The following is a 25,643-nucleotide window of genomic DNA, read 5'->3' as shown; positions in this document are numbered from 1 at the left end:
TACCAAATACTGTCAAAACCTAACTGAGCTTTTTGTATTAATTCTGCTCTTCTTTCTCACTAATGCCTCACTTATGGAGGAATTCAATTTTTTAGTCAGACCAATCTACCAACCAAAACAATCCAATGGGGTCAGATCTTGATAGGTGCTGCCAGGCAGAGAATGGCTTCACCACCTGATAGATCTGAATGGGCTCCACATCTGAGGTGTCAGTTTTTTAAGAGTATTTCAAGTTTCTAATAGAAGTGAACTTAACAGATGTCTCATGGATGAACAGAAATCAATTTACAGAGCAGTCTTGCCTCTTAACTACTTGGAGATTTTCAAAGGCTCTGATTGGATGCGCAGTTGAATACAGCTAATATACATTTCAGAGGGAAGCAAAACTCTGGGTTTTGAGAGGTATTTGGAATTGTGAGACTATTATATTTTAAATACAAATTATACTTAGCTGCACACATGGATGAAACTATAGTACTAATAGTACTTTATAGTTTGGAGAAATATTTAACATTGCATAAGAATGACTAGGAAACATATTTTAGTCTTGAGAGTGAGTTCTGTCTCAATATAGCTGCTAATTTTATGTATTTGTCTATTATGTATGCTTTCATTTAGAAACCCATATTAAAAAAGGCGATCATATTGGTATACTCTAAATGAAGGGCTGATAGCTGCTTCTAAGAACAATGTCTAGGATCCTTCAGGTTTTCTCCTGTATAAGAATATAAATACAAAGATACAGAGGGAAAAGTATTTTCAATGTCAGCATGGTGAAATATATTTTGGAGGCATGTATTTCAATACAATCATTGACACTACAATTCCTTTGTGGTCATAACAGTGATTAACATGATTAACAGCAATGTATTAAAGATGCAGATTTTTTGGTTTGCCTTTACCCTGACATAGTTCTAATTCCTTCTTTACAAGAATCTTTGGAATAATTTTTGACAATAAGTAAATCCTAGAGCTGACAAAAGGAAAAAGGGGGGAAAATTACATTCTCCAAGAGTCTTATGCCAAATATAATGCCTTTACCAATGTAATGACAACACAAATTCCTAAACATAAGAAAAGGATTCAGTGCTGTAACAGCAGTCCTAGCATGAAAGAGTTCAAGTGTGGCTCTGCACTGTGAGTTGCCTCAAGATGAGAGCCTACACAGTCTGTTAGAAAACAGCTGTATGTCTTTGGCATCCTATCTAACTTTGGTCTGGCTGCCTTTTTAATGGTAGACACAAAGTAATTTAAATGAGTAAATTTAAATTAAATTACCCAGTTTGAAAAGAAAAAAATGCATTGTCTGATAATATAATATAATATAATTATAATTATCTGATTACCAAACCTTCTATAAAGTTCTGTGTAATATTAGCTTAATATTTAATCCAAAAATAAATTATAAAGCAGGTGGTTATAAATATCATGAAGCTCTCTAAAATTGACTCATTTCAGTGCCAGTGCTGGCTGCGCACCTTACTAAATCTAGAAAAATGCTGTGGGCAAAGAACAAATACTACAAATTCTTTGTCAGTACATGCTGTCTCCTTCCTGCCTAACACTACCTTTCTTACAGCAAAACACAAACCGCTTCATTTTTTGAAATTGACAAGCAACCTTCGGTGCTGAATCAAAGATGGATACAAAGAAGCTGGGTTTAAGCAGTTTTAACTGTCTATACCAACAGCTGCCTCTTTACCCTGCACTAACAGCTCTTAATCTCTCCAGCATCCTCTGTTCCGTCTTGCACCAGTGCAAAACATCCTTGCAGAATTGCACACATGGTGCTGATCATGCAAACCCCATCTCTTTGTTGTCTTTCACCCATGAGCATAGCCCCTTGACTAGAGTGCAGGTGTGAGATTTCTCTGAATGGAAAAGAAGGATGCGTTATGGGCTGAGAAGGGACTGCCCTAGCAGGAATAAAAGTAGCATTTTAGCTATGCTTACAATCCTCCAATATGTTCTCAGAGACTTTGTACTAAGCATTTTTCAGCATATTCCAACGTTCAGTTCTGGTTTTTCCTCTGAATAATGTAGTTTTAAGCAAAATCAAAATACAATTCCTATGATTGTTTCTCTTTCCTCAGTAAACTTCCCTAAGAGTCTCCCACCAAAGTATCTTCTCCATAAAATCTAAAATTCTACTATTGAGTTTGAAGGCTCACACAAAGACATAAGGAAAAGAAACCCATTATCAGCAACTTAAAAAAGCAGAAGGAAGAAAACATAAAAACAGAGTATGTTAGAAGCTTTATCCTCTGATCAATGGAGAACTCACATTTCTGACTTCTAAAAGGCCATTTATCCACCCTCATCCCTCCTATAAAACTTGGCTCTGCCAAATGCTGTCTGGGCTTTCCCCAATCTGCTCCTTACCTCACTAAAGCCCCCACCTTAAACATCATTTCCCTCGTACTCCATATTTGCCTGTTCCAGCTATACAACTTTAATGCTCCAAATTCCAGCTCATGTCTGCATCCTGCCATGCAGCGTTCCCTCTCTTACCCCCTGCTTGTTAAGTAGCTCCCCACCAGCACTGCTGCCCTTATTCTCCTCTTCATCTCCCCACTTCACTCTACATTATAACACAGTTCTGCCCTCAAGTACATGCTTCTTCTCTCAGCATGGAATTGATTTAATTACTGTGAGTTAATTAACTAGTTTGGGTATCTAGAAATTCCTGAGAGTTAGTATTAGCAAATAAGATGAGAAAAGTGACACATTTTGGAGTGATAATAAAATGCAGTAAAAGCTTTTCCCTGTCAGCCTAGCTTCTGTCAGGATACCAGTGCTGCCACTGCACAGGAAGCAATGACACAATACACCAATTTTGTCTTCTTTAGCATTCTGCAAATTCTATCACTAAAAGTTGCCCACATACTACATGCCAGAGCATCCTGGAAGTTTCCCAGCGAGAGAAGTTTCTTGCAAATAGAAGCTGTGAAATAGTTTTGGAAATAAAGCGCTAAATTAGAATTGGCATTTCTGAGATCTTTGCAAGCAGCAAAATCATAATCTTGCTGGAGACACCAGCACAGATATGTACAGGAACAGATTTTAAAAGCACTTCCTATTCTGATTTAAAAAAATAGGCAACAATCAGAAAAGCCTCTAGAAAATGAAAAGGCAACACAAAAAATAGTATTTTCTAGTGGCTTTTACATTAAAAGAATCATATTTCAACAAGCAGAGCACAGCACAAGGGCTGGGCTGGCAAACACCAGCACCCAACAGCAAAGGCACGTGCTGAGGCAGGCAGGCTTCCTCCAGGTCACTCACTGAGGCAGCCCTTGTGCCCACTCCTTTGGAGGAGTAGCACTCTGCACAGCACTGTCCTCTCTCACGCTGCTGGGGTTAAGGACTGTCCCAATACCCATCAAAGGACAAGATCAATTGGTGTCACAGACCTGGCCTCTGCTCCAGTGCACATGTAAAGAGAAGGAGAGCCTCACGCTTTTCTTCTGCAAGAAAAAGTATTTTCAAGTCCCTGCTTGACTAGCTAAAAAAAATGGTTAAATCAGTATCTGGCAGTGTTCACACAGTGTTCACACACAGTTCTGTGATCCACTAAGGACTCTTGATTTTTTCATCTGATTTCTGTTAATTCCATTTCCTCTGTGTCTAATACACTGTACCTTCCTTTCCTGGAGCCTGTTCCCTTCATTATTACAGCTGATATAGAGGCACTGAGGTCAATCCAAGTGAACTAAGGTACCACATCTACTCCCTAGGTAGCAACACAAAAGTTGTTTCTAGTACAAATGCTGACACAAGCATAATGTTTCAGGTATAGCAAAGATGAAAGAAAACACTTAGAGGACATGAGAAAATGGAAGATTAGAGGATACTTCCCAGAGACAGGGAGGTAAATGAGCACTTCTTTTTCTATTTATATTTTGTTAGCCCTCTTTCCTCAGTTTATGGAATAATATTTGTCCATATTATGGTCCTTTTTTATTACATAATTAATACTACATATGCTACATTAATCCACAATTGCTCTAAGAACATCTCATAGATACTAATCAGCATTCCCCTTGTGCTCCTAACATTTTGTTTTGTGTTTAACCAGCTCCTTAGCTGACAAGTGGACAGAGTAAGTTCCCCATCACTGCTCAAGTGACAACATCCTACAACTGAATAAGAATACACATGGTGATATCCAAAGACAGCTATGCTTTTACTATGCAAATAATTATCAGTAAAGGGGACAAGCACAGCCCTTTTTCTGCAAAGCCTGAATAAATAAATGAACTTTGTGTAGGAATTCAGAAGAGACCTGAATGGAAATAAATTCTGAAGTTAATCATTCACCTTGAGGTGGAGTGACTGCTGAGCAGCTCTGCCATCCATTGTAAAGCCTTTCAGCTGTCATAATTACTACACAGTGTTAGCCCCATGAGCCTGTACAGCTCTAGTTTTGATGGTCATGTTCCTGGCTTGCACTATTCGACTGAATTTTCCCTGGTTCCAGTACATGGAGAAAGGTACAGAGGATTACTACACCACAGCACACATGAATATCCTGTTCATATCCCAATTTGTACATCTTCCTTTTTTCTCTTTCCTCACAGCTAGCTGTGTTCAACACCCAGCAAGACACTTCCCTTTAGGATATTATCATGAACAAGCAAAGATTAGCTATGGAAACTGCATGCATGATAAGAACACTGTATAAATGAATATTATCCCAGCAACATTAACTTAATTATTTTGATAACATTAGAAAGGTTATTTCTCCACTTTTGAAGATACAAACTCTATATATTTTTAAAAGGCAAAACATACTCACAAGCAGAAAGCTTTGGTCTGCTCTTCAATTGAGTATATAAAAGGTTTATGGATTTCATCAAAACTGGTTAGTTTATTGCCTAGACCACAGATTATTTTTCATAAAATTTCTTGTCATATCTGTGAGCCATTCTTGTAATGATGGATGAGACTAGTGCCTCAAAATCATCATTTTCTGTCAGCAGGGAAACCCAGTGAACCCTGTCAGATGTAATATCACCTTCTCCCCTGTAGCCTTATAATGTAAGAGCATAATCCATTCTCACAGAGGTATACAGGAGTCCAGGACCAAACCTACACTTAAATAAAGGATTTTTATATGGGGGTAGAATATGAATTATACAGTTATTAAAGGAGTTTTAAAGTTTTGCTTGGATAAGTTGAAATTTTTACTGAAGCATTGTACCAACCATACGCTTTGACATTCAAATCAAGGCTGCTGATTTTGGCCATTCTAAGGAATGGCATTTCTAGAAACAGTGTCTGTCACTGTTAGTTTTATTTTCTCATAAAATGAGAACTATGGATGTGACCATGTAAGTGTCAAGCAAAATCTGTGTTCAGTTTGCAAAGAAGTGAAATTGTATACCTTCTATAATTTCAGGTCAAATATTAGAGTTTAGCATGCCCTACAGTTGATTCTATGTACAGAGTTAAATCACAGTTTATATATGTATGGCTGTTGAAACACAATTTTTTGCACGTATAAAGACATGGAGCCCAAATATACATGAGATTGGAAAATCAACTATATGTAATCATTCTCTTCTGTAGAAGAATTAAAGATACTTACAATAATAGACTAGGCATCAACCACAGCCAAAGGTATCAACAACTTTTACTTTTACCATTTATCACTTAAAAAATCTGCTTGCCGTTTCTGTACTCCTCTATATGGTTTCAGAGAGAAAAATTACATATGCAGCTTCACTTTAATTTTTAACAGTTAATTGCTGCATAAATACACAGCATAAAGAAAAGCACAGACATTTTATAAAACTAGAATGGTTCTGAAATACTTGGTTGACTATTTACATTTCTTATGCAGTAGATACATCTGAAAGACCTACTCTAAAGTAACTCTTTCTACAGTAAGGCAAAGTTAAATTTGCCTAGAAAGCATCTGAACCAGAAATTTAAACTCCTCATCATTTTGAAGGCAATAGTATTGACATTTATTGCTGTGCCATACCAAACTACAGTCCCACCTCTGGATAACTAAAGACTATATGGCAGATAGATGCTTTAAGAGCCTTCCCTGGAGCCTTCCAGTGCAAACTGTATTGTCTGTTTAGATGATAAACTCCTGGAAAAGCCTGGACCTGTACATTTTTCTGTGTTTTGTGCAGCTCTACTCTTTATGGTGTTTAAAATGATCATCAAAATTTATCCATAGTTAAACTACCCTAAGGAAGCCAATGTTGCCTGCCCTGCAAGACCATGACCTCAAATGTGGCATAAACAATATTTGCTCCCCATTATTTATAGTGCCTACTATGGCTCCTCAGGAAGCCACACATATAACACCTAAATTCATAGGTCATTCAGGGGAAATAAGCACCAACTTTATTGGACTGTGACTGAGGCCACTGATACGTAACACCTCCAAAGATTGCACGTTGATGAGATAGATAGATAGATAGATAGATAGATAGATAGATAGATAGATAGATCTCATCATCAAACATCAGCAAACCCAGTAGTGTTTAATGTCCCTCAATGTGCTCTTTCCATTCCAGTTATCACTCCTCTTGGTGTACCTGTAGAAAAGCTGTATCATGTCATACAAAGCTCAGCTCTTTCAATGTTAAAAACCAAGGTAGAGTAATGCATCATGAATTATCAAATGGCCCCACAGTAATGTGATTTTCCCTGTCTACTGCTTTCACAGTAACTGAAGCAATAGTGACTTCTCCAGTAGGGGGAAAAAAAACATATCACACCAAAAAAACCCTGAAAAATATCTAGGTCATTGCTGGCTAAAAGATTAAGTTTATTTTCAGTATGTCAGTCTTGCTTTTTACTTAATATGTCGATATGAAAGGACATTAATGACACAGAGCCATTGCACATATCTAGCCACATGTTCTGTGGGCAGTGCACGAACAAATTGCATGGTCAGTTTTATAACACTCCAGGCACCGATTTATAACTAAGTCATAAGACTTTATTGTAAGTTGATGGATGTTTTTTGAAAGGTGAATGGCATAGGTAAGTTTCACCTTTTGCTAAATGTATATGGTTCCTGTTCTTTTGTATTTATACTTACATAGTATGACTTTCAAATAACTTCAACTGGGAAGCGGTAAATTAACTTTGTCTTCTAACTGGCTGGAGTAAACAATTCATCTGTAAAGCTTTCCTTGGGCAAAGGCCTTCTCATTTGTGATTAAAAGGACATGGAAGCACAGAAAAAAAACAAATCCAAAGCAGGAAAAGAAGGATAAAGAGACTTGCCAAACGAGATACACATATGTACTGTACTGCCTGTTAGGCCACTAAATTCCTGGCAGGGCTCATGTTGATATCTGTCTTTGTGCTTTCTATAGCACTAAATCTTATTTCCAATATTTAGAAATAATAATTGTGATAAAATCTGTGGACAAAATCTCCTAAGAAACCCAGCAGAACTGGCCCTGCTGGTGTAGAATAATACTGTTCCACATATCGCAAGATACAGTTTAAATTATGAATTAATGTCACGTATGAAAATAAAACTAAATCTAATTCTCACTTGTACTGGGTTAGCATGGCAAGGTTTTGGTAGCAGGAGTGTTACAGGGGTGGCTTCTGTGAGAAGCTGCCAGAAGCTTCCCCCATGTTCAACAGAGCCAGTGCCAGCCAGCTCCAAGATCAACCCAGTGCTGGCCAAGGTCAAGCACATAAGTAACAGTGGTAGTGCTTCTGGGGTAACATGGGGAAAATACTGCTGAGAAAGAGCAGTTGAAGAAAAGAGAATATGTGAGAGGAACCGTCTTGCAGACATTGAGGTCAGTGGAGTAGGAGTGGGAGGAGGTGCTCCAGGTGCCAGAGCAGAGGTTCCCCTGCAGTCCATGGTGCAGACCATGGTGAGACAGCTGTGCCCCTGTAACCCATGGAGGTCCACAATGGAGCAGAGATCCACCTGCATCCTGTAGGGGACCCCACACTGGAGCAGGTGGGTGCCCAAAGGAGATTGTGACCTCATGGGAAGCTCAGGATGGAGTAGGCTCCTGGCAGGACCTGTGGCCCCCCTGGAGAAAGGACCCCACACTGGACCAGGTTTGCTGATAGGACTTGTGACTCCACAAGGGATACATGCTACAGTAGTGTGATCCTGAAGGACTGCATCCTGTGAGAGGAATCCATGCTGGATCAGTTTGTGAAGAACTGCAGCTCATGGGAATGCTTCATATTGGAGAAGTTCATGGAGGACTGTCTCCCATGAGAAGGACCCCATCCTGAAGCAGGGGAAGAGTGTCACAAGCCCTCCACTTGAGGAGGAAGGAGCAGCAGAGACAATGAGTGATGAACTGACTGCAGGCCCCATTCCCGTTACCCTGCACTTCTGGGGTAAGGAGGTAGAGAAAATCAGAAGTGAAGTTAAGCCTGGAAAGAGGAAGGGTTGGGGGGAAGGTATTTTAAGATTTCATTTGTATTTATACGGTACCCTTCTCTGATTTGATTGGCAATAATTTTACTTTTTTTTCCCCCAAGTCAAGTCTGTTTTGCCTGTAACAATAACTAGTGAGTGATCTCTCCCTGTGTTTATCTCGATCCATGAGTCTTTCTCAGCTCAGCTGAGAAGGGAGTGATAGAGCAGCTTTGGTGGGCACTTGGCATCCAGCCAGGTCAACCCACCACATCACTCCTGGTATCATTTACACACTCAGTAGTCTTTACACATGAAATACAGCAGAAGTTATTTCAATCAATACTGAATACCTAGAAAATCTATTTAAGAAAGTCTCTGCAATACTTAAAAGGCTTAACATATCTGTTTTAGTCAATCAAAAAACTAATAATCTCTGTTCTTCTGAGTAGTAAAATTCACATTACATTACGCATATATACACTTGGACAAAAGAAATTCTCAGGTGAATATGGGAGAATCTCTATCCTGCTGCACTGAACAGTGAGTCATGAACACTTCCAACACTCCACCTTCAGTTGTTTTATCTCTTTTTCAAAAAGGAAATCATTTCAGCCCAGAACTTAAACAGATGTTTAATACCCTCTTAGTTTGCTCCAATACAGCCAGAAAAACAACTGTTTATTCTGTGTCATGTTTGAGTTCCATAATATTCATGTTCTAGAAAAGGATAATGAACTTCTAAACGCTTTCCAATAAATGTAAGTATGATTTTAGGCCTTCCTCAACAGGAATATTCTACAAGCTCCAGATACGTCAATCAAAATTTCATATTAAATTTTAATAATTTAAATCTACTGGACAAACAGAGTATTTCAGGTTGACAGTTTCCCACCAACATGAACAGGTCAACACAGAAACTTCAAAGGCTATCTTGCAATTCTCTATCATAAGCTCTATATTCTCGGCCTTAAAATACGACGCCAAAACTGCTTTAAACAATGAGGATTCTCCAGGATCAGCCAGGAAAGTCAGCTTGTCTCTGGAATGAGGGAAGTGTGTGGAGTCAGTTGGGAGCAGGAAAAAAACAATATAAGTGGAAAAAGGGTAGAGGCAGAGATGCCAATTTCAGCCAGTGTTACAGTTCCCATAGGACCAGTTCAGCTGGCTTCAAAAATGAAACCACTAGAACCCCCTGCCTTGTACAGAGGTCCAGTTCAGCTCCTGACTGTTTCCCAAGTCAAGCAAAGTATGTATCTGACACGCATTTACGTCTGCCTAATCAATGTATTAGCATGGAGAGGTCCACTCCAAACAATTTCTTAAAAAGAAGTATCAGACCTTACAACCACATTCCAAATTACTTCATGGAGTGTGACAAAATCAAAAGAAAAGGAGAGGAAACAGATGTGTGATGAAAGACGCTGTCACAGAGAACTGTCAGGATGCAAATGGGAAGTTTTTTTCAATTCTTTTAACTAGCCTCAACTTTACAGTTCAAACAGAAGGGTCACCACATGCTATTGATACCAAGCAAAGTTCAGATTTCTAAAGGGCCATCTTCACATAAAGCACTTACTTAAACTATTACAGCTTCTTGAAAGATACTGAGAAATATAAGTACCTGTTGTCTCCACGAGAAGGATCCTTGGGTTTAGCATCACTATCATAAACAAAACGCTCTTGGGAGATGACTATGATGTTGTCTGTAGTTTCATTTCCCAAGATAGTGATAACAGGATAACCCATCTGTAGTGTCCATTGATCCATTACTTCTTGGATATTTACCGATTTTCCAACCCTTTTCAAAGCCTTGAAGGAAAAAGAAAAGTTTCAATACATTGAAGCAGTATCATCACCCAACATGTAAAATTTTATTTTTTTTTTGGTCCTGGAGATCATAACTAGTTTTGGAGGTTGAAATAACCATCACATGTGTGTGCAGACACACATACACGTTTACACCCAATACACACACTACATAACTGAACCAAAAGCCTCTGTACTTCTTAAAAATAAATGTTGAGTAATCTTAACAGAGAGGAGAGTGACAGTCAGAAAATCATGTTTCTCACATCACTCAGACACCTGTTTTACAGGATTTTAACAACAGTCACAGAAATACTGGGTGGCTGTCTCCAAAATATATTCTTGACCAGCTAAGGTTAAAAAAGTGTTAGTTGATCTAGGGTATCTCCAACAAGGCACATTTGAAGGGCTCTAAATTAACAGAGCTCCTCTGCTCTGAAAATCAAATGACTAGTTATTTGAAAATATTGTCCCTTACGTCCAAAGTGAGGCTATGTATTCTGAGATAACCCCTGCTGCTTCATAAACTGCACCTGTCATAACACATGGAGGATTAATGTGTTCATATTTGATTCCATATGTCAATAAAAATGCTGTTTCAGCTGAAATACAAAGAGATACTACCAAGTCTCATGGGAGATGAGACTTGGCATGAGGAGAATGACAGGCATCATTTGTTCTTCAGTGATGGAAATGTTCCTAGCTGTCAAACACAGTCCGAGATCACAGACCAAGCAACCTCTGATGAATACAAGCAGAAGATGTCTTCAGAACTGAAGCTGCAATTGGAACAAAGTGGCTGACAACAAATGCATTTACAGCTGAGGCAAACAATTAGCTGTAACAATAGATATGAGCATACAATACAGCCATAGTGGTTACGGATCAAAATACAGTCTCATTTTTGTTCTACTTTATTAGCTGTGTGTTCTGCAGTTCTCTCAAGACTACATACATCCCTCTGACCTTCCATCACCCAGAACTGCCCCAAAGGCTTTAACAGAGAAAAGCACCAGGTGACAAGCAAGAAAGACTTCTGCAGTGGCATTCAGCTTCAGATTAAGACATACATTTAAAAGCCTGACTGTATATTACATGCCTCAACTCATTAGCAGTCAGTACAGACATAGGACTTGGTTCAGTTGCCCACACGTATGTCGTTAATGTCATTTGACCTTTACCTGCCACTTCAGAAGAGCACAGATTTCTCCATATATCATATAACATAATTTAACAATTACGTTAAATCTATTAGACACACCTTAATGTCTTGAACATACTACTGCACCTATTCTGGCCCTAGCTGCCTATATTTGAGCAACTATCTCAAGTCCCTAGTCAACAGTCAGAAGTCAGGCTCTTTATAAAATAATCATATAATGGCTAGTCAACTGAATTGCTCTCTATGCTGTGCTGACTATATTGACTAGATTTCTGGGACTCCAGTTGTTCCTATTCACCAAATATCAAACAACATGTCCTAAAATACTCAACACATTCTTTCAGAACTGGTGTACCTCTAATGGACATGCTTATATCATGTGGCAGCTGGAAGACAGACAGGATAAACTAAGGTAAACATTATTAGAAGTCTATGAATGGGCAACTTAAGACTCACTCAGAACAACTGGAGCTTGGACACCTAGCTTACCTGCTTGTCTAGATAAATGCAGATGTCTTGACCTCCAGCTGAAATCTAGCTTTGATGTCAATAGTTACAACTAGATTGCCATGTTCTGTATGGCTTGGGCTGGTACTTATGCCAAAACTCTCTGACTGTACCAGCTCAGATTAGCCATGTAGGGAAGAAATTCAGGCATGCTTGGCTCACTTTATGAAACTTATACCCTTTCCTCATATATCCCCAGACCAGGCTCTAGAAACACAAGCCAAGTCTTTTGCAGCGTATGGGCCTCAGCATGCTGCCACTGAAGTCAATGACAGTAGATTCTATGAAGTATCTTTCACTACACATCAGTGACATAGCACATGCAAAAAATATATTCTAACATAACAAAGAATAGAAATGCTGAAAAAAACCATATTTTAATATTGCTACTAGGCTAACTCAAATGGAATTTCTTGGCATCAATTTTTGTATTTATTCTGGGGTTTGAAGATCTCAATATGCACTATTCACTTCTAACCTCACCAAGAAAAATAGCACAGTAAATTCCTGCTTATCCCTTAGTGCAATAGATTAAAGCATTTTACCTTTGACAATGTGTTCCAGAGATCATTTCTGGCTGCATTGCCATACTTGTGAATGGTTAAATAGTCCTACAGAAATAAAATAAAACACAAAGCAGTATTACTATACACAAGCCAAACAACTAGAGCTGTGAATCACTGCTATTAGAAGTAAAATCCCATCAATGTTTGCATTTGTTAGAAATCTAGAAATATACAATATGTTCATCCTAAGGGAATAAATAAACAGTTTCTTAAGCTAGTTTGCAATGCAAAAATTGTTGCTAAAAATTTCATTCACAATATTCAATGTTCTTTTCTGTGTAGGTCAATCTATAAACTAAATATTTTGAATATATATTTAAGATAGATGTCTAATCTTAGAAGGGATTCCTAGGTAATTCTCAGCAATGAAAGGAAAAGCTGCTGAAACCCAGTTCCAATTGCCATTTTAGCAGGTCATTCTGCATCTAGTGTCAAAAATTTACTCACTCAGATGACTGTTGGATTCATTACAAAAGATTTAACTGAAAACAGCCTATCTATCTGAACTACAAACTCCTATCTAGGGAGATCCTGGCCCTTCAATGTCAAAATACACCACACTGGCAACTGGGGCGATAACAGGTTATCGCAAAGACTCACCATGACAAGGAGCAGTGGAGGACAGGGGACAGGAACTCAGCTCAGTGATTGAGCACAGGTACCTACATGTGTGTTTTCACTCCATACATGACAGAATCTGAGGAGGGTATAAACTGAACGCTTGCACTTATTCCACCACAGTTTCAATAACTGAGGGTCCATTCTTCTCCCATAACAACCAGAAAGATAATTCCTGATAAGCTTCCATCATATTAAAGTAACTTCCAAATTAATAGTTTAAGCATACGACCAGCTTAAGTCTAGGTCTTTCAGACATAAAACACTTCCTATATTAAATGACTTCTCAAGAGACAACACTGTTTTTTCCCACTATCCTATGTCCCTAGACAACAGCTCATTTAGTTAGAGTAGTGAAATTTAGCAGTGATTATTTGAATAACATACATTTCAATTTTGATTGGAAGAATTAAGTGCAGAAACACATCAGAGGTTGTAAATCAATTGGTTCTCCTGCATTTGAATTTCTACCATCTTCACTTTACAAGCCCTAGAAGACAAACCCTAATTTACAGCACAATGATAAAACTGGGACAAATCTGCTGACTGTGTTATCTGTGCTTTGTGTGAAGTCAGATATTTTGGGAATAATTAGTATTTGGAAAACAAATTTTCTGATACACAAATTGTAGCACCTGTGACAGATTTAGCTTTTGTCAGCCAACTCATAGTAAGACAAGCAGCAACTCCCATTTAATCACAAACTAGGAAGGCTAAATGAGAACACTGTAAATGCAGTGCTGAGCCTTAGCAATGTCATGAGACTAACTCGGAAAAAAGACAGTATTATATAGTCTGCATCTATAGCACTCGGTGCTTCCATTTTGTCTAAAAATACAGAATCACTTAAGGCACAGTGAAATATTTAATAACTTCCAAAGTTAAAGAAGTGGAATTGCAAATTAGAAAGCTAAAATAGGAATAAACAAAAGTGGGACACGGTAAATAAATAACAACAAATATACAATCCGCATTCTAAGCAGTACAAGAAAATGCTGCATATATTGTTCCTTCTGAGAGATGCTTTCAGAATTGTTACAGAGCAAAACAAAATGGGTGGAACACTTGAGGAATCCATGCTTACCAACCTACCATTGGACATTTTATTTGATTTTTGCATTTTGCTTTCAGGAAGACTGCAAAGAGACTAAATACTTCCGCCCTTTTCTTTTGGGTTTTGTTTAGTTTGGTTTTTTTTCCTCGCAATACACACATTGGGAGGTTTAAATGCGGCTTGTCAGTCAGTTAAAAATGTATTATCCTCCAATCTAACATGTTTATCTCACAAAGGAAAACAAAAGGAATCCTAACCTTTACAATGAAAAAAGAAAATACAATGAGAAACATAACATCCAAGTACAGTCCTGGTACCATACAGGTAATCACCAATTTTTTTCATTATTTTATGAAAATTTCATCAGGACCTTAAATATAGCATCAAACTAGGACTGCTATCAAAAGCATACTACACAAAAACCAGTCCTAAGTGACACAGGTTTTCAGTAGTAAATCTACAATGCAATCCCAAATCTTAGTGCACTTTCTACAGGCACAAGAGCAAAAGGCTTCTGAAGCAGGGCCCATGAAATATCCTCATATATCCTGTTTTCAACAATAACCAGTAGCAGGCACCTGGAAAGGGTATAAAACTGGAAAAGCATACAGCGGTACCCCCTCAAGAATGCTCTTCCATCATCCAGTACTTCATGGCACAAGAAGCCCTGAGCAGACTAGTATCCTTGCATTTAATAGTTATCTTCTGTGAATTTGGCTGGTTGCCTTCTGAACCTATATAAGTGTTTAGCATTTGCAACATCTTACGAAAAAGCATTTCCCACTTTGGTGATCTGTTGTGTCAAGGTTCCTCTTTCAAACACCTGCCTGTCTGCTGGTTTTATCTGCTGCTTCCTAGTTGTGGCACTAAAAGACATAGTGCATTACTGTTCCCTACTTCACTCACCACAAGCCATCCATGCTTTTACAGATCTGTATTGAATGTGTCTCCCTCAGAGAGCTTGGTTTTACACTGAACACTGTCAGATCCAACCACCTCCAGCTCTGCTGCAAAGTTCCACTTTGTTACCACCTCCCCAGCTGCTGACTCCAAAGATAGCTAGGGTCTCTATGATCCAGCCTGAACTTTCATTACCAGATTATCAACCTCTCTTGAAGTATCTTCCATGGACAGCACTCAACTTAAAAAAGAAGATAAAAGGCTTACATGTATCAGCATCCAACACATGTCAGGAAGTAGTAAAACAGGAGCCAAAGATGTGTACACACCCCGCTTGTCTGTTCTAAGGATAGAACAAGCAGGAATATAATGCATTTTTCCTCCTGGAGACCCATATCTAAGTCTTAAGTAGCTTGCAAAGAGGCAGAATATACGCTCTCATTCACAGTAATTCTCCAGGGCAGGAGTATTAACCACCCCTTTGCCCATACATTCAATAGAAAAACCAAAGCAAACAGAAGAGAGATGCAAGCCACAGAACAGAAAAGGGGAATGACATTGAAAACACAGCTGTCTGAATCTCAGCTGCGCTCAGCACAGCTCCAAAGGAGGCAAAGTGACTTAAAGCTACTTATTTATAAACACATATGCCCAAAACCATCTGGTTGCAAGGCTGCTTCCCATCATAAACTTGCAAGTCTATCACCTACAAAAGCTATTCCATCAACTGGAGTATGCTGGAGCATGAAGACACACATTAGCCATTTTCCTCTCAGCTACAACCCTGCAGTACGGGTAAGCACAAAAGATGGCATGAAAATCTTAATTCAAGATTCAAGAGTGCTCTTCTACAACTCTTCCTTTCTCCTTCACTGTAATGCTGCCCCTAAATTTCTTTTTTGTCATGGGGAAAGTAGAAAGACCCTAATGCAGCGCCACTCAACACAAAAATTAATCAAACACACACACGAAAATGATCATTTGGGTTTACATTTTCAGTAAGCATCCACTCGTAATATCCTTCCTAACTTCCTGGCATTAAAATATGAAGTCACTCTTTGCCAAAACGAGTACTGGAATACGATCCATTCACCTCTATCAATAAAAAATTTAATGAGACAATGCGGTTTTCTGACATGTGTTTTAGCAATTTCTAACATCAAACAAACAAGCAAATAAATAAATATCCTGAATTTGTCACACCATGAAATCAAAGTCCATTTACTGCACAACCAAAATATAAGTTCTTTTAAGAAATCCCAAAAGATTTAGATTGTAGTATAATATGTCATCAAAGAATAATCTTAACACCCCCACAAAAAAATTAAAAGGCTCAATGCTTTTGAAATTATTACTTGAAATCTGAAGCAGACAGCTCGAACAGTCATACAAATATAGTCAAAAATGCTAAAGAATTTTGAAAGATGTTTTAAGTAATGCTGTATTGATTAAGCTGGTAGGCCTTTTATTGTATTAGATTTTTTTAAGAGAAGGAGATTAAAAAGTCTTTCATATGTTTGCAATATTAATTTTCAATATTAGCTAGGAACTGAGCCTCTTCGTTTCAAAAAACTGAACCTTCCCACCATCCAAATATGATAATGCTCACAACTAATAAACGGTAGTGACTGAAAACTGCCAAGAGGTTAAACAGCTGTAAAGGGGGAACAAGTCTCCAAACATGCATCTTACTTTCAGAGGAGAATTTAGATCTATAACCAGGAACTGAAATATTAATTCTAGGACCAAACTCCTTTCTCAGTTAATCTGCATGAAGTTGATTGGTTGGCTGAAGGAACAGCTCCTGTCCTGACTTTCATGAGTGGTGCTGAGATCTGCAACAGATGGGCATTGAATAACTTAATTTTTCTCCTAAAGGTAACTGGGAAATTCCACTATCTATATAAGTGAGGAAAAAGTAGCAAGCTATTTTGGTCTCAAATTCTTGTGGCTATGTTCCTCCTTTCTCAGGACTCAGGAAACAGCAGACTTGCCTCTACCTCCCTTTTGTATATTTCATTTCTACTCCTCAGTACACATCTTCCTCCCTTCAGCCTACAATATGTTCTTGTTGAATGGTTTTATACATGACTGCTGTATATCACCAAAGATTTAAAGTTACAAATAAAAACATTTAGTTCAGGTGGAAACCAGGCTCTAAGGTTCCTCGTATCAAATCCAGTATGTTTGTTTTCCTAGAAATTTGTATACCTAAGCCACCACACACTGACAGATGCTGACTCATGGACTATAACATGCCACCTTTTTTCTCCCTTCCTTCACACTACTAACATCAAAGCTGCTATTGCATATTACCTTGACACTGCCTAACATTCAAATAAAAAAGTTTGGGCAAGGGTCAGAGGATATACTGCATATGTTTGCAAAGGTGAGTGACAAACAAGGAAGAGCGAGAATCAATGGTAAAGTGCTACCAGCAAGCTACAAAGCGGTGAATATTCCCATAAGAGAGGAAGACTACTGAAGAGAAAAGCTAAAATAGTCAACTAGGTTTAACAGTAAATTTCAGCTGTACAACAGACTAATCCCTGAGAAACTGCCTTAAGGAAGAGATCACCTTCCTGGCTGGGCAGTCAGGCAAGCAGCAGAGTAGGTAATATAAATAAAGAGTAGGTAAATTCACCTTATTGGTCATGGCAAACATTGTGTAAGGCAAATTAGATGGGGGTTAACTCTATTTGTGTCAAGAATTAAGTTGTACCAGTGAGTCAAGCTGCAGAGCTACCTCCAAACTGAAAAAAACGTTTGTGATCAGACCACTTATCAAAGCACTGCTGCAATGCCAGCTAAGAAAAACCTTGGAAACAGATTTTTCCAAGTCAAGTAAGCCAAACAAGTGCTTCACTTTCTACATAGTTTTAGTAAAAGTGCCCAAAACTGCTTCCAGGCAGCCTTGTAAAAACTGCCCACCTACAGAATACACTAGAGTCATAGAATATACTTCTGCCAGAGTTCTACCAGGGTATCAAAAATGTTAATATTCTTTGTATACTTCTACTATTGCATTGAAATGTGTTCCTACTACAAAAAATTAAGTTATTCAGAAGCTAAGAATTTAACTAACTAGAAAAGCATTTCAACCTACAATAACAAAAAACAGCATCAAAATGATATTGAAACAGCAAGCACACAAGGAGTATAAAGTCACGCCTGCAGATAGTAAGCACGATTATGTAGATAGTCCTTACCTAGTACTAAAATTATCACATCTGTTTTCTATACAGACACAGCATCACATACACTCCTGTATCTTCCTAGAGCTACAGTTAGATGATATTTCAGTGGTACAGCCAGACTAAGTACTTTCCACAACCTCTGATGCTCCTTGGCCCTATCCCCCTGTTTGTGATGCTACGTTGCAAACTAGATCTCTGAAGTGGCCTGTATAGGAAGTAAAGCTAACATTCTGCACTCAGGGTACTTTTCCTTCTTTTAGAAAGGAGGACTACAAACTCTTCCACTGGTACAAATGAAGTGGTGCTGGGTGGCCATGCATGGATGGGAACGAGCAGCTGGAGGCAGCACTGAGGAAGACAGAATGGTGGTTTCCTAAGCCAGTGTCCAGTCCAAGTATGGGCCAAGTATTATGGAGAGACTAGACAGAAACATACACAGTGGTAATTTCAGAAGACAGTTAAGAGAAAGATATCAACGTATCACATTTAAGGGAAACAAAAATTTTATTTCTAAGTGCATTTTTCTAAAAGTGATGCACAAATGTTTTTTTCAAATGTTTAAGTAATGGTTGTTTTGTTGTTGGTGGTGTTGTTTCTCATCAATAAGCTAATTTTCACAATGAATTAGTTAACTTTCATTAAAACTCATGTGGATGCTGCATTCAGAATTGAAGTATACTAAACTCAGAAACTTCAAGTCACAATGAAACACTATCATGAATCAAAGAAAGAGAAATTACATTTAACTTCTGTTTTGAAAGTGCCCACATGGGGCTACAATGATATTTAACTAATCCAGTTACAATTCCTACCTTCTTCTGCTTTGAATGAACTTTTGTGTAACCCTGTTTAAAATGTCCCCTATCAGGAACTTCTTAGGTAACTTCTAGTTCAAACTCACAAAGAGGTAAAAAGAACTTCAAAAAAAAGCCTGAGAGGCGTAAAACATACTTCAGAGTTGTCATGCAAGAGTTCACTTCATCTGTGTTTTGCCTTCTCTTGGGGCTACTATCTCAATCGACACTGAAAATCCTAGGGAAGGAATTCAGTGGAATCCTATCACTGCACACCAGCTGAAATTCCAGCCCTTCATTTTCAAAAAGTATATTTAGACTTTTTTCACACACAACAGTGATATAATGCTTACAATCAGCAGCAACTGGAAAATATCCACTGTCAACATGTCATATCTGCAATTAAATCATTATATCCAAACAGCAAGCTAAAACTACTAATCAGGAAGAGTGAACCTGGAACCACACATGGAAATAAATCTTAATTTTCTCTGGAGCCAATGATGCTGAATGGGCCACATAATTATAGTATTTTACTTTGTCCTTTTTCCTTTGTAATTCATGATACTTTCATTTGCTATAAAAATAGTAAGATCAGCAGAACTAAAATTTCTGGCATTATATGGGTGAATGAGATTTTTAACATTGATTTCATTGGGAGAAGAAATAGGGAAATGTTGAGAGTATCTCATCCATGGTATTGGAAGTATAGTATTCATTTAGAGGATCCAGAGAAGATCTGTGCCCTGTTCCATCCGCAGTGAGAAACTAGTAAGAAAAAGGAGGCAAGAGCCATCATTAAATCAACGGGCTTGTTTTCTTTGCTCTACCTACTTCTTGTTGATAAGAGACCAGTACTGTAAATCAGAAGTAAGCCAACTAAATCAACATGGCTCTGTCATTTTAATTCCAAGAAAAGAAAACTTCAAATGACTGCAAGGAACTCAATTTTGCAATTAATAATCTTCTGCAGAGCAAATCAGTGAAACCAATCTGAATAGGATATCTAAAACAGATTCAAAATTTGTATTCAGGCAAATTTCCACCTACTCTGCTTTGCTGAGAATCTTTATTAAAATATCAGACATATTAAATTGAGAGGTTGTATAATTCAGCTTCACCTTATAGCTAGTAACATGAAGAGAGAGGAAGTTCCATTTTGAAACATAGTAACAGCGGTTGAAGTCTGGTGGCAAAGCAGTTTGCAAGTGAAGTCTAAAGAGAACAATGAGAAGGACTGAAGAGTCAGTGCATAGCAGAGTCTGATGGTATCTGCTGTGCAGTGAGACACCTGCTAGTATGTTAAGCTTGGCTTTAAAGAAAAATGTATTTGTTGTATTATTTGGTAATAGTACTAAACTACTGAGCTAAGGACAAATCTTACAGAAATAAAGCACCCTCTGAAATTAAACTGCATATATTTGACTGAATTTGTAAATTCATTTTAGTTCTGCCTTGTTTGGTTGTATAATACACTTCAACCTAAAACCACACATTGCTCAATAAATATAGTCTTAGTGCACACAGAAAAACGATGGAATGTTTTCCAGAGACATTTGGATGGCACCTGCTAATTGTGATAGTTTGGCTGCTCATTTCTCTACATTAACTTGAACTATGCCCAGGTATTGCTAACCAGGCAAAAAATCTCAGTTGTACTTTTCTGTAATATTTTTCTCTATAGAAGCCCCAGTCTTGGAAAGAAATTAATGCTACTTACTATTAAAAGGTCACCATAAATCCACTGAGAAAACTTTTTGTAGTATGATTTGCATGTCACTGTGTCTAGATCTTAATGACTTGCAACATTTGTACAGTAACAGTGAATAACAAATAGAGGAAGTGGAAAGAGCAAAGTTCTGACTTTGCTTATAAGTTATTTCTTGTTGGTATCAAGTGAGTGAATGTTTCTCATGGTGCAAACACCTTCATACAATACACAGTCCCTAGAGCTGCACTTTTTTTTTTCCATTTTGTAAAATGAAGACACCTTAAAGATCATTAGCCCTTACATCTTTCTATATGCTACTGTGTCTACCTAGCTACATTAACTGAGCTTTAAATGTATATAGAGAAAGGAAAAGGAAGAGGAAGGGGAAGAGGAGAAGGGAGGAGAAGGAGGAAGGGAAAGAGAACTAAAAGGAGGAGGAGGAAGTTTTCACAACAACATTTTGTCCAGCAGGGATTCAGCTTTTTTTCTGAATGTCCTCTACTAGGATAAACTGAAGTAGGTTTATTTCATTTCTGATGTGTATTATGTGTTAACTGGGAGTTCAATCCTGCAATACTTGTGCTGAAAATACCCACTGACTTCTGAAGAGCTAATGGAAATTTTGATTGCATAAGACTGGCAGTATTACAGACAAAATGTGTTACTTCCAGTGACCTATGAAGTCCACTGAGCTCATAGCAACAGCGGCAAGGTTGGCACTGAGCTCCTATCAGGAAAACAGTATAATTTTATTCCAAAAGAAAACATTTTCTTTAATAGCTGCTCAGCCTGCTGACATCTGAAGATTCATACCTATCATTCTTATACTTAATAATTCCTACAATAAAAATGAAGGAGAAAATAGTCGTAACTGAATTTCACATGCAACAAAATAGAAGTTCACTGGAGGCACACCAAGTGAATACCTATATAGTATCTGTAATATGACTGATTCTAAATTGCCATAAAGGGTAATCCTGTTCTAAGAATACAAACTTTGTTTATATGTAGCGTGTATACTAATTGTTTTTCTTTTTGTAAGAAGCTCTAGCAACACAATAATTTTATCCTAGCTGAAGAACATCATGACTTCCTCCTAATGAAGGCAACGTCATCTGTAACCTCGCCCTGAACGCAGGCACTGGGGACACCACTAGCTTTGAGGTTCAGCAGCACCTACCATTACCACTCTTTATAACCCTCCCTGCTGGGACCTCCAATATGACCAAAGTGTAATTTGACCTGAAATCCTGCTTTCAAAAAGTCCACCTCAGATTGAATTCTTCTCCAAAATTTCAGTCAATACCAGGTAGGACCGAAAAATATTACATTTTACCCTTTTTTGTCACTGTTTCCTTTGAAAAGCTCTGCTGTCCCCATTCACTGGAGCACAGCTCTAAAGGTCAGAAGGAAAGTGATCTTGTTTCAGGAACATGATTTTTCATAGCACTGATCAATTTTAGGTAACTCAGCAGCTACACAGTCCTTCTCTCTCTGCACCAACAGCTCAAACCTGCTTAAGCTCAGAGAGAGATCCTGGCCCTGAAGCAGAAAGCAGAGAGTCCATGTCTCCCTTCTTTTGGCAATCCCTGACAGCTGGGGAAGAAAATTGCCTGCTCCAAACACAAAGCAGAGCAGAAGGAATGGAAAGGAGTTAATGTAACCAAACAGGAATATTCTGCTAATGCACCATTTTAGAGAAAAGCTGCCTTTGCACAGCAGTTATGTTATATAGGGCAAAAATCACCAGCACTCATGATGGCTGCTCTAATTGTGAGTGCATTACATTCAGCCCTGTTGATGTTCGACTTCCAGTTAGATAACAGATAAACTGTAGAACTGTAGATAAATCAAATACCTCAACTCTGTCTGTGGATTGGCTTCTTGCGCAACAGGTAAAAAAATACATTTCAGGAAAACACTGTGGTCTGATTTCTAGCAGAGCTGGACTCTGTGACTGAACCTGATGTGAGGTCTGTTCTGAATACCTGAAATGGTTTATAATGCTAAATACTTTAACAGAACATCTTCTTGTGTTTCAAAATAGATATCCAAATTTCATGGATCTTTTTCTTTTACTCACATTTGTCTAATTTCCCCTCAAATGTACAGGCACTCTATTGTCATTGATTTGTTTAAAGCAACAGTAATTGAATTATCAACATTTTCTGGAGGCCCACCTGGGTGCCTCTGCAGGTTGAGCTGCAACCACGCTGTGTGCTCACAATGAAGCCAGTGGAAGCTGTGCTTTGAACACATAAACTCTTATGATCTAGAAGTACTAAGACACGTGGGAGTATTGCATACTTCACAAATGTATAAATTTTAACTTACATTTCTGTGTGCGCAGATCTCCATTTATAAAATGAGGCTAGGACCACACCTTCCCTCCCTATGAGGTTTATGTCTTCTGTTCATTAACTATTGGTGATGCACTCTGATACCACACTGGATGACATTTAAGAAAATTGTATGTAGCAGTTAAGAACTCGGGTTACAAAACTATTGAACAGAAGGACAATTCAGTTAGGATGATCTACCTTGTGAACTGAATTAGACACTCTCCTGTGTAGAAAACACTGGGCACTTTCATAATTAAAAATCATGGCTAAGGTGCACACAGAAAAGAATGGAAAGATAAAATTAACTTTAGCATTTCTCAATAACTGTACATTTAAATTATGCACCTTCAATCATATTTTTCCTTTAAGTAGTAGTATTTTGCTATATACACAGTATTCTCAAATACTCTCAGAGCTAGAAGAAGAACTTCCATTTTTGGAGTGATATCCAAGTCTGGCCCTTAGTATGCTAGACATCTTTAATACTTTTAAAAGAAAAAAATATTGTGACACTGCAACTCATAGAAATTTCTTACACAAGAGACTGACCTACTGTCTTTTAGTGACCTATGTAAGTCAAGGTGGAAAAAGCTACAGGAATTCAGTCCATAACAGTGAATTCCTTTAACAAATGTTAACTAAAATCAAGAGTGATGTAAATTAGAAACATAAGAAATGCTGAGGGGCCAGAAAAGGCAAAAGATGTTAACAATCTTCTATGGCATGCCGTTTAGAAAACAGTGATGTCAGCTCCTATGAGATTTCCTATGACTTGTTATGTCCTGCTTTTAACGTGCTCAAGTTCTCAACAACTGTTCGTAGAAGTGAGACAGTTTAAACTATAAAGGGATTAGTAGCAACTAACTTAAAGACAGTTAATAACCAGAACGTCCATGGTGATACTCTGATGTTCACTGAGCACTCTGTGCTCTTCTAAACAAGAGGAGATGGGTGCAGAATCAACTGAAAAGTACTTTATTCAACATCGTAAATGCACCAGCTGCGACACCAGAGGTACTCTAGCTGTAAAGATACTCCTGCCTGGTGGCAAAAGTTACATCCTCCCACTGAGAAAAGGAAGACTTCAGGTAGTTCCATGTGCGCTGTTGATCTGAGGATAGCATCACAGCTCATTCCTTCACTGACCATGATCCTAAGGTGCCTGATTTTTTGTTCATTCGTTTTTACAGATCTTTTATGTTTTTACAGAAAACTCGCAAAAGACATCTCTAATGATGTCTCTTAGAAACAGCACACAGCTAACTATTGTGAATTGGCAATAAAGATATAATAAACAGGTATGATAAAATGCGTACACTGTTTAATATACTATGTAAAAAACAGATTCTTAAATAATACCATGGAAATAGATGAATATAATTCATGTACCACTAGATTCTTGGACAGAAGCAGCAAACAATACGAAAAATAGCATATTAGAGCTTTCTTTTACACCTCAAAAGTTTCTGATAGGGTTTCATATAGACTATTCAAATTCACAATTCAAACAGAACACAGACATGCACATCGTAGGTGTCTAAAACACAGGAAATACTAAGCAGTGTGGATGAAAGAAAGTCTAAATAGCCATCAACATGATAATAAAAAGAGATCGGAATCTGAACCTTGCTGTATTTAACAGCCTGCATGTCACACTTCCCCAGATAGCTCCTGCCAAAGGCTGACCAATTTGTTTCAATACAGTGACCACTCTACAGCACCAAAAAAGACAGCATATATCCAAAGCACCATACGGAAATTCTTCTTCCAAATGTACAATGTGGAGCCTGAAGTAAAAAAGCAGTTAATTTATCACAGAAGCAGAGATTCCTACAGTAACTAATTCAAACTGCTGATGATGCACTAAATCAGAGTGAGTGATGAACACATACATAGCAGCAAGTGAAGCTCAAAAGGATACAGATCTATGTGATCAATGAGCTGCCACATAGCAAATGAAATGCAGTGTTGACAAACATAGTAATAGAGATGAGTCTCCAAAATAATCAAACCAAATATAAGAACATTTGAATAAACTAGTGCAGAAATGTCTCATTACAGAACCAAAGGTGCCTCTTTAAACACATCTAACCAGCAGACCTTCAAATCACTGGTTCTTTTCTCTAGATTTAATATGAAAAAAAGACCAAACCACTTGAAGAAGTGCATAAAACAAAGCAGTAAAACCTTCCCAAAAGTGTGATACAGTGACATCAGTCATGTAAGCAACCATCTATTTCAAGCACACAGAACTGTAATAACAGAATACAGAAGAAAATCTCACACAAATCTAGTATCATATTGCACATTACCACCCTGAGTGATGATTGAATGATAAGGTCAATCTATGGCTTCTTCTTTATCAATCTGTGCAGCTCAGAAACATAATCAGAGCAAGTGGTGCTGACCAAGCCTCTTCATACTCTAAGCACTGTCTCACCTGATTAATGGTTTTTTGACTGAAAAGCAACACTATTTTGTAAGAAGAGTACCAGCATTGTGATGTGTGCTTCTTGAATTTTCCTGGAGCATAAGAAACTGCACATCATGAAAGATGCCAGAACTTTTAAAAATACAGAAAACACCTACTGTGAAAAGGAAAGATTTATTAGATA

The 25,643-nt window shown here is 37.9% G+C and overlaps 1 protein-coding gene across 2 annotated transcripts in view; it reads right to left on the bottom strand.

Annotated features, from left to right (window-relative positions):
* Positions 1-25,643, bottom strand: part of TRHDE (thyrotropin releasing hormone degrading enzyme) — a 208,332-nt gene that overhangs the window by 61,031 nt on the left and 121,658 nt on the right. For both annotated transcript variants that reach the window (XM_032688741.1, XM_032688742.1), the window contains 2 exons: positions 12,392-12,457; positions 9,993-10,180 (listed from right to left, as the gene is read on the bottom strand). In XM_032688741.1, coding sequence (XP_032544632.1) covers positions 9,993-10,180; positions 12,392-12,457 — 254 coding nt within the window. The remainder of the gene's footprint in view (positions 1-9,992; positions 10,181-12,391; positions 12,458-25,643) is intronic.

The sequence above is a fragment of the Chiroxiphia lanceolata genome, chromosome 5 (assembly GCF_009829145.1).
Source record: "Chiroxiphia lanceolata isolate bChiLan1 chromosome 5, bChiLan1.pri, whole genome shotgun sequence".
NCBI lineage: Eukaryota > Metazoa > Chordata > Aves > Passeriformes > Pipridae > Chiroxiphia > Chiroxiphia lanceolata.
The sequence above is the reverse complement of the archived record's forward strand: the minus strand, read 5'-3'. Positions and strand labels throughout refer to the sequence as shown.